Below are 10184 nucleotides of genomic sequence, written 5' to 3' on the forward strand. Positions count from 1 at the left end.
TTATATGTTGATGATATGCTTGTAGCCTGCTATGATAGATCTGAAATTGATTCCGTTAAAGAAAAACTCAAAGTTGAATATATCACTACAACAAAAAGGACTTTTTACGGCGTGCAATAAAATCCCTTTATGGCGTACGGCCGCACGCCGTATAAAGCAATGCTATAATTGCGAAGATATTTTTACGACGTGCAATGCACGCCGTATAAGAACGCCTTAAATAAGTATTTCATTATTTACGACGTGTGCATGCACGCCGTAAAAAGTTCATTCACTTTTTCACGGTGTGCATGTGCACGTCGTAAATGTTAATTTTTTAAAAAAAAAATATTTGTTTATTTGGTTACCAACAAACCCATAATAATTACAAAACAAAAAAGACACATAAATTATATATAATTAGATTTTATATACGTCTGATAAACAAAAACAATAAATACGGTTCAATACAATATGCCAAAAATGTAGAGTTCGTCTAAATAATTCTATCATTAACCTACTCAAAAAGTTTTATCTACCTCTGAACTATGGAACATTTACATGGGAAAATTTAACGTAACTCCAAAGTCATTTGAGTATCCCAACTTGAAATTCCAGCACTGGTTTTTGCTTGCCAAGTCCTATGAGCCAGGTAATATTCTTATTGTCTTTCCCCCTTCTTATCTTCTGGTTCCTTTGGGGTTGAGAAGAATTCGGCTAAACATGAAGATAAGCTAACTTGAAATTGTAAGTTTGGTTCGGCTAAACATCAATTATCTAACTTGAAATTATAGACAACAATACAAGGCGAAGCGAAAACAATATCAATAAATTGCAAAATTGAAAGAAAGTCCAGAAGATAAAATGAGACTTACAACATCTCCATGAGAAATTCCGATGTGATTGAGAGCAGAAGTAGGTTTAACATACCTTTCTAAAGTCTCTGATCGTTGGCCTAGATCCTTGAATCTGGCATTTGACTCCCTTCCATATTTCTAGTTATTCAAAAAATAAAAACATATATTGGAATGATAATAAAGCAACAGTGTCTAGCAAAAAGGAGAAATATTATTCCTTTCTAAACCTTAATAATTTTCTTTTGCATGATTTTGAATCCGAGGTCATCTCTATTTAGATAAATGTCTTTTTTCATATAAGACACCAAAAATTAACAAATGATATATAAATTATATAAAACTTTTAAGGACTCAAGAAGAGTTTGTTACTGTCCACAGCATTAGCAGAACTCCCATCTCCCCGCATTCTGCGAAACATAGAACAGGCTCCATAAATATACAACTTCTAGAATATAATCTTACTATTTTAACTTTTTCTTCTATGCTATAAATTACTTAACCCCATCTTCAATATTAGAACAAATGAATAATGTCTAACATCATATGGAATCAGAATAACTTCAGTAGCAACTTATGTTTAGTACTTGTAGTTATACATATTTGGGCTAGAATATTTATAAGAAAAAGGGAAAAAAAGAAAAAGTTGAACCCCTAAAACTAAGACAAGTATTCAAACACAACACAGCTTCATACCAACAATAAGACGATAAAAGAAACCAAAAATATATACCGCTTGTTGACTTGAAGAGATAAATCCACATTACTTCCCAGCCTATCTCTAACGGACCGTTTGTTTCCAATAGTTGGCTGCGAATCAGGAAAAGAACTATCCACCGTAAGCCCTGACCGATTCACCATCTGTAGAAACCAAAATATCAATATATGCATAGAACTACTTATATGTGCAAAAACTTCGGTTACCCTTTTCCATACCATCCAAATAACTAATTTTAGTATATATGAAAACAGATCTAAATAAATCTTAGATTGCTTAATCAAGAAGCACCAGTTTTGTCATTTTCGCCACATTATTTGATCTTCAATCACCATATAAATACACATATATAAACACTATAATAGCACATAATAGTCCATTCCAATTGAAAACAAATAAATTAAAAAAAAAAAAAAAAACCTTCGAAACCCTATTCAATCGATCAATTGATCAAACAATCAAACAGAGAATCAAAAATTAATGAACAAGTAGTAAATAATGAAAGGGTTTTGGTGAAATGGGGAAAATTGTTCGGACTACAACGGCTGATTGATTAGGCTGCCACCGACTGAAATCTGTAAAGGAGATCGATAAGGTGGAGAAGAGGAAAAAAAGGAGAAGAAGAAAGTACGGGGTTCTAGGGAAAAAAGGAATGAAAAGAAAAGAGAGGAAGATAGAAAAAAATGTAGGAGGAAAAAAGGAATAAAATAAAGTGGAAAAGGAAAAGAGAAATTTAAACTTTTTAAGGCGTGCAAGATTCACGCCGTAATAGTAAATATTTACGGCGTGCAATTGTTGTGTGCCGTAAAATCTAACTCTTTATGGCGGGCCTTCAATGCATTCCGTAAATAGTTAAAGTGACAGATTTATTATGGCGTGCATTTAAGGCACGCCATAAATAGTATGTTTTTACGGCATGCCTTATATGCACGCCGTAAATGTATGCCGTAAAAAGTAACTTTTGTTGTAGTGTATAGCAGCTTGTGATGCTATTAAAGAATGATTGTGGTTAAGAGGCTTGTTGGGTGAAATTGGTTTTGCAAATGAGGTTGTTAGAATTTATATAGACAACCAAAGTGCAATTCATTTGAGCAGAAATCCTGTATACCATGATTGGACTAAGTATGTTGATATTAAATTTCATTTTGTTAGAAATATGGTTAAGAAGTGTCTTATTAATTTGGTTAAAATCCCAACTGAATTTAATCCTTCTGATATTAGTACTAAGGTATTACCCTTAAATAAGTTCAAGAACTGTTTAAAAATTCTGAACATCTATTGAAGGTAATGGATATAATTTCTAGTTTTTTCTTTGTGTAATGTTTTGAGTATAAACTAACAGTTTTTCTTTTTACAGGTTGTGTAGAGCAAATGAAAAAAGTGTTTTTGGTTTTTTAAATCCACAAAAGAATTCCAAGAATAGATCAGCAAGGTGGAGATTGTTGTGGATTGCCTCTCTATTCTTGATTGGGCTGAATCCACTTGAATATTGGACCATCTCTTGGGGCCATCAGGTCTTGGACTTAAATAAAGCGTGTTTATGATAAACACGCCTATCTCTAAAATGTGAGATTAATTGTTGGTCCTTCATCTAGCTCAATATGGACCGTTGGATTTGGACGTTTTATCTGGACTATAAAGTCCTCCCTTTGCCTTTCGATGTGAAGTGGTTCGATTATCTTCTAGGGGTTTTTCTTCGTCTCTTTCCTTCTTGAGAGTTCTTACTGTTTCGTGATTTTTGAGTCCAATCTTTGTAAATTTCTTAGTGATGTTTGAGTTGTATTTTGTATACAGTGTGAGAGATTGTGAGGAGAGCAATTTCTTCTAAAATGGAGGCGAGAGAAAACATAAGTGAAGAAACTCCGTTTCTTCATACATTTGTATCGATTCTTTGTGATTCTTAGTGGATTTGAACCAAATCTACTTTGTAGATGCTCAACGAGTGAGTAGGCTTCGACTGAACATCCGGGTGCTTTGGGGCGAAAATTCCTTGGTGTTATTACTTTCTGCGATTTTAATTTTTCTGAACAAATTCGTTTTGAATGCTATCGATCTTGTGACCAACACATGTGCATAAGTTCACACACATATGTATGCACTCGTAGATGCAAATATATAGGAAATCAAGTTTCTTTACACCATATCATTCATCAAAGATCAGTGGTGTTCGTTTCAACTCTTCTTTTTATTTATTTTTTTCCAGCTCTTTATTTAGGAAATTGCAGAGTTATTGGCAACACAGGCACAGGAAGTGGGTAGGTCCGCTTCTGCCAGATGTCCGTTTGCTGATGCTGCTCAAGCAGCTGGATATGTAGGTTATACTGGCGGCAAGCTTGATGATGTGGCTGTTATCGTATCAGTGGTTCGAAGACGATAGAATCTTGCATTCCACAAGGTTAGTGCATGTTTGGTTCAGTCCTTAATGCTATTTAATCCTACTTACGGAACATGCCATTAGTTTTGCACTTTTTCTGAGCATTCAGGAATATTGGTATGTTGGCGTATTTCTTCTACTTGTTCCAAATCTTTGTGTGTGAAATATAAGTTAGGCCTATATGGAATAATCCTGTCGTTTATATTGGTGCATCGGTTCTCAAGAACATCTACATTAGCCAGAATCTATGCTGTTTCTCAAATGTTTACTTGTACACCTACTGATGCCAATTGTTGAAGGTTTTCCAGTTGAGTGAAATAGTATGTGAAGTTAATGTTTTAATTATCATTCACATACAGGATAACATAAAAAAGGCCTTCAAATGTTGACACTTGCAAGTAAAGTTAGCGTCCTTTAGGAAGAACTTATCTAAACAAACTTTTAGGTTTTGACACGATAACTTTTTCAATTTAGTAACATAAGCTGAACGAGTAATACTATATGGGATCAAAGACAATAGCACTATTAATATTCTTATCTTTTGTCATTATTTTCATATTCATATGAAGATCTAAAGCAACTACTTCCCATGGTAATTAATAACTGATGTTGCTCGCCGTTTACAAATCTATTTGCGTGGAGTTGAATAAAGACATTTGTTTGAGCTCCCTTCTTTGAAAAAGGAAAAAAAAAAGTATTTTTAAACAATGTTTTGACATTATTTCAATCACATTCTTTAATAAAATAATAATATACGTAAATCCAAACTTTTTTTTCTTTTTAACCACGTGTTTTCCATCGATACATTATTTAAAAATATATTTTTTTTCTCTAAAATAGGGCTCAAACAAGGGCTTGGTAAAGTTTTTGAAAAGTCAAAACGTACTTTTGATACTAAAAAGTCATTTTTGAAGTTTTTTGAATAGTTTTTTGGAAGTGTTTTGGTTTACGACAAAAGCTTGTTTAAGGGTTGATTTTGCATGACTTTTGAAAGTCAAATAATATTTTGAAAGTAATTTGTTTCGGGTAGAGAAATTTTTGACCCTGTTTGGGAGTGATTTTGAAAATTGATTTTTTGACCTTTAGGAGAAAAGTGGGGTTCACATGTGAGAGAAAAAGTCAAATATGACGGTTGATATAGAGAAATAACGGTCAAAAAATTAATTTTTTGGGCAAAAAAATCACTCCCAAACAGGCTATTTATAGGAAATTCCAATTTCCTCGTAAGATTATTTTGCAAGGAGCATAATTTTTCTCAAACAAGCTTTGAGGTAGTTTTTTCATGAAGCTTTTGCAGTAAAAGTGAAACAAAAGCCTACCGAAAATGTTGAAAATAAGCAACACGTTGCAAGAAGTTTCTAGTGGGAATATAAAACGTGTAATTTTGTGGGCTATCCACCGAAAAGTGTGGCAAGCGTGTTCTTCATCAACCACGCTTTTAGAGCATCGTGTTTGATTGATTCTGAGTTATACCTACCCCACTTTCACAAATCGAAATAATGACACTAGAATCTAATACCCTTTTCATAGTGTAATCAAATCGAAATCCCCACTTAATTAAGCTAAAAAAGTAATTAATGATACCTTTTTCTATTGTAAAAATGCATTCAGCACTAGGAGTCTGTTTGAGAGTAATTCTCTGACCGTTAGGAGAAAAGTGGGGTTCACCTGTGAGAGAAGAAGTCAAATATAACGGCTGAAATAGTGAAATAACGATTAAAAAATCAATTTTTTGGATGAAAAAATCGGACCCAAACAGGCTCTAAATGAAAAGGTACAAGTGTGAAAGGGCACACTTGGAATGAATTGTAGAGGCTGGCAAAGGAATCAGTGACTTTTGACACTTGTTCGTTACGGAGGGAGACTACCATAAGTTTCCTCTTCTTAAAAATACATATATATATTCCTTGTCAATATATTGACAAAGTATCTCTTGAACATATGTTACGTTCGATTTTATTAGAAAAAGACAATGGACTGCCTTTCATGCTGGACTTATGTTTGAGGTCCATTTTTTTTTTTGTTGAAAATGAGAGTTGTAAAATAGAATTTTTAAAGAGGTCCATTTTTTTTTTTTTGTTGAAAATGAGAGTTGTAAAATAGTATTTTTAAAGAATATATAGGTAAAAAGCAGAAAATATTTTGAATTTACAGTAAAATATTTTATGGTGTTAATTTGGAGCTCCAATTGAAATGATAAATATATTATATATCCAAAAATATTCAACAAAACACTTCACCAGTCAAATGGACAACTGCAACGGCTGAGATGATTTTTCTGAAGATCAACCAGATTTCATTTTTGACTGATTTCAGAAATGTCTGGTACCTTTTGTCATTTGTTAGTAGATTAAAAAATTGAAATCCAAAAAGAACCTGTTAGACTTACCGAAAAATTTCATAGAATTTTTTCACGGATGGACACATAACAGAATTTCACTTGTTTCAATTAAATCAAACAAAAAAATGTATCATACAGACCTGTAAACAATTCCCTGTGTGCAGAGAAATTCAACAAAACACTTCATCAGTCAAATAGGAAAATGTTAGCTGAACATAATGGGCCACAAAAGGGGCGAGGCGCCTGTGGGCCCAAGGTGCGGCAGACGCCTCGGCCAATGTCGAGGTGCCGCGTGTCCATTATGTAACCTTCGATGTAGCCCATTATGTTCATGTAGCAAAGTCCAGTCAAATATTGATTTTATTTCAAACTATGATGTTCCCTCCATCAAAGTTCCCAACATAAGGACCCCTCTAATAAATTGGTTGGCCAATTTGAATACAAGTCGGAGAGGGTTGATGAAAACGTGCCAAGCTGCAAATTAACCTTTTAACAGCCGAATTTGGTTGACATTTCAAGGCCCTATTTGATCCATATTTAAAAAAAAAAAAAATACATTCGTAAACACGGATATGATATTATTTCAATCGCATATTTTTTAAAAAAAGAATATTTATGTAAATTTAAAATTTTTTCTTATTTTTTAATCACATATTTTTCATCAATACACTATTTGAAAATACATTTTTATGAAAATAATGTGACTCAAACAAGTGCTAAATTTGATTAATTGATGTTAATTTTGATCTAAATTGAATCGATCTTTAATTATGTACGAAAATTTTCACTTCAAGTACTTCTATAAGTTGCGTGGTCGACAATTGACCATATAGATGAATTATTATAACACCAAAGCAGCTTACAAACTAGGGATGACAAGGGAACCGTAATAGCCAATACTCTCAAATTTATTACTTGTGTCGGGTCTAGCTTTTGATTTTTGAAGTTCAAAATTCCCAAATTTCAAGAAAATAGTAACTCCATTCTTCAAAAAGGACTCCTTAATTCCAGCCTGACCTCCATGTGTCTCCATTGTACTCAAATAATTTCATTTGTACATAAAACTATTCTTCAGGATTCTGTCAGTAATTTCACACGGGTGAAAACCCAAATTATGATTAAAAAAAATAAAGCCCTCGAAATATAATTCAGTGGTGCAAAATAAAGCCCTCGAAATATAATTCAGTGGTGCAAAAGACAGGAGTGAAGTTATCTCACGCCCCGTTGACAGTCGCAGTATAGGAGTTCGATTTTTGACACATGAAAATTGGACTCCTTGTAAGCGCAGTGTATATGCAGCTCTTATTTTCTAATCTGTTGGGACACATCCCATAATTTACCTATCTCACAAAATTTTAAGCGCGGGGAACGTGTACCCACTCAATTTTTTTATAACCCATAAGCCTTTGCAATTCCCCTACCATTTTCATTTCAGTCTGCACTCTATTTCTTCTCTCTAAAATGGCACTTTTTGCGAGCACCACCGACCAACTTCCATTCTTCTTTGTGCTGTTTTTCTTTGCTCTTTTAACCACCGTCCAGTCCGCTTCGCACTCGGCGCCGGCCCCCGCTGTGGACTGCTCTAGTCTCGTATTAAACTTGGCGGACTGCCTTTCATTTGTGACCAGCGGAAGCACCACCAAGAAATCTGAAGGTTCTTGCTGTTCTGGGCTTAAGACAGTATTGAAAGCAGACGCTGAGTGCCTCTGCGAGGCTTTCAAGAATAGCGCACAGTTGGGTGTCACTCTTAATGTGACCAAGGCCTTGACTTTACCTGCTACCTGCCATGTCTCTGCCCCTTCTGTTAGCAACTGTGGCCGTAAGTTATATGATTTATTTTTCTTTACCCTTTTTGTGGTTTCTTCTGTCGAATGTAGATTTCATGTCTCCTCTGTATATTTTGGGGTAGAAATTATTATTTTGAGTTTTCTTCACTGTCATTGCCCTTTTCTTTTCTTTTCTTTTCTTTTTTTAATAGAAAAATACTTCTTTAAATTCTTTCTTCATTGATCTATTGTTTATTATAGATGTGAAATTATGCAATTGTTTTTATGAATTCAAAAACTAACTTCTTCTTCATCATTTTTTTTCTCTTTTTTCTTGCTGTTATTACTTAACACAGTGACTGCCGCCGGTGCTGCTCCAGGTATATACCGATCCAATTACCCTTGACTAGTCATATTCTTTATCGAATTCTTTATGTTATGAAACTCATCGAAGCGCCGCGTCCATAGATTGAGTTAGATAAATTTTCAAGTTAACTGAGAAGTGCATAATTGATTTCGCTGCAGCTATTTCTCCTTCGGCATTATCTCCTACTGCAATTCCAGGTGCTCCAACTACCAGTATAGTACCTAATGAACTTGCACCTGCACCGGCACCTGGTCCTGCTCTAGGAAGCTCTGGTTCCTCTGCCCTAGCCATCTCTGTTGGGTTTCTCGTTCTTTCCATGGTGACTGCTGTATCTTCAGCTTTATTCTGAGAGCTTATTGTACTCTCTTCTTTTCGAGACAGAATTGAGCTTCTTTTTAGTTATTTAACCTTTAGTAATAACAGGCTTTGTAGATGTGAGACGATTATTAGAAGGTTCCATTTTGAGTTTCTTCTTTTTCGTATCGTTGTGTTATTCAGTATTTAATGGACGTGGATTTTATCCTTAGTAGGCCTTTTTAAGATGAGTAATGCGATATAGTTCAATTGGAATTACATTTTCAATTTAGGTGTAACATTAAATAACTAAAATCAATCATTAAAATATAATCTATAGGTTATCGTGTGAGATTACACTTGCAGACTCGTCAACTATCTTCGATGGGACATTATCGTCACTGGTAAGATATATCGTGGACCGTGCTAACCATATGCAGCCAGTCAGGGTCATTTAAACCCCCAAGTTGAAGTTCGGAGCTAACAATTGAATATAATTCAATGGTCACAAGCATAAAAGACTTAACCACCATGCTAGATATCTGGGTTCAATGACAGATTTTCATTTTTAGAAAATATTTGGCACTTTATCATTGAAAGTTGGAAAAAAAGAGACAAATACACTCAATCACAATTTGCCAAATCATCATGTTTTCTACTATCTGTTTTCAATTCCTGTCCAACTAGCTTTATTCGAACTCTAAAAATTGATAGCTGTTACACACTTTGGAATTCAAAAAATAACGAGAAACTTGTTTCAAATCGTGTAACTTATTTTACCTGATCCATGTTGTGATAAATTTGTCCTTTTATGTCTTTTCTCTAAAAGAAGAAAGAAAACAAGAGAAGTAAATATTGACGAGACTTTTCAAGTAATGTTTCAAGCTTCTTACATGAAGAACGTACTGTCCTAATGCAACTTTCCGATTGCCTTGTACATCCACCACACTCAAATGCTTGCAAACGTCTACATTAAATTTAACAAGTCCTTCTGCCATTGGTGTCAATTGGACCTTCTCAAAACCCAACAAATGTTTTTGAGGTGCATTGTGCACTTGGGGAGGACTTGAAAACTGTTAAACAATCCAAAGAAAAATAAAGAAAAAGGAGGAGGCTAGAGTTTCATTAATTGAATGAATGCTACAAAAATAGTTTAACCTAAATGCAAAGAGAATATATATAGGCTAAATAAAGGAAACTAAAAAGGATTATTCTACCCTTAATAAATAATAAATAATTCTATATTTCGTAACAAAAACAAGAAAACAGTGTGACTTCCAGTCACTTTCCCCACATTTTTAACTGTCCAGTGAATATTAAAGTCTATATTCCAGCAGGCTTCTTCTACGGCATCGATGGACTTGCAGTTTGATGAGTGACAGACATGTCCCTCATCTAAGGGGATGGAGATGAGCTTTGGGGCTTGAACGAGTTGGTGATTGAATTGAGAGTATCTTAGTCCATCCCCAAATGAAAAAACAGTTGGGTCAT

The 10184-nt window shown here is 34.2% G+C and overlaps 2 protein-coding genes across 7 annotated transcripts; one reads left to right on the plus strand and one right to left on the minus strand.

The window, feature by feature from the left end:
- Positions 1 to 388: 388 nt before the first annotated feature.
- On the minus strand, positions 389 to 1947 carry LOC111381768. 6 transcript variants are annotated; one of them, XM_023005601.1, is made up of 4 exons: positions 1567 to 1947; positions 1206 to 1243; positions 910 to 974; positions 389 to 713 (listed from the first exon to the last, which is right to left on the minus strand). In XM_023005601.1, exons 1-4 carry the CDS (start codon positions 1770 to 1772, stop codon positions 660 to 662), a joined length of 363 nt encoding a protein of 120 aa, XP_022861369.1. In that variant the 5' UTR covers positions 1773 to 1947; the 3' UTR covers positions 389 to 659. The 6 variants fall into 6 exon arrangements, 3 of the variants coding, with proteins under 3 accessions (XP_022861369.1, XP_022861375.1, XP_022861361.1); XM_023005607.1 differs by having other exon boundaries at positions 389 to 696; positions 855 to 974; XM_023005593.1 differs by having other exon boundaries at positions 389 to 696; positions 1567 to 1944.
- Positions 1948 to 7674: 5727 nt separating this feature from the next.
- Positions 7675 to 8925, plus strand: LOC111381792 (non-specific lipid-transfer protein-like protein At5g64080). Its single transcript, XM_023005620.1, has 3 exons — positions 7675 to 8085; positions 8389 to 8412; positions 8558 to 8925. The coding sequence occupies exons 1-3, from the start codon at positions 7728 to 7730 to the stop codon at positions 8746 to 8748; spliced, it is 573 nt and encodes a 190-aa protein (XP_022861388.1). The 5' UTR covers positions 7675 to 7727; the 3' UTR covers positions 8749 to 8925.
- Positions 8926 to 10184: the final 1259 nt, after the last annotated feature.

Source organism: Olea europaea, chromosome 3 (assembly GCF_002742605.1).
Source record: "Olea europaea var. sylvestris chromosome 3, O_europaea_v1, whole genome shotgun sequence".
Lineage (NCBI taxonomy): Eukaryota > Viridiplantae > Streptophyta > Magnoliopsida > Lamiales > Oleaceae > Olea > Olea europaea.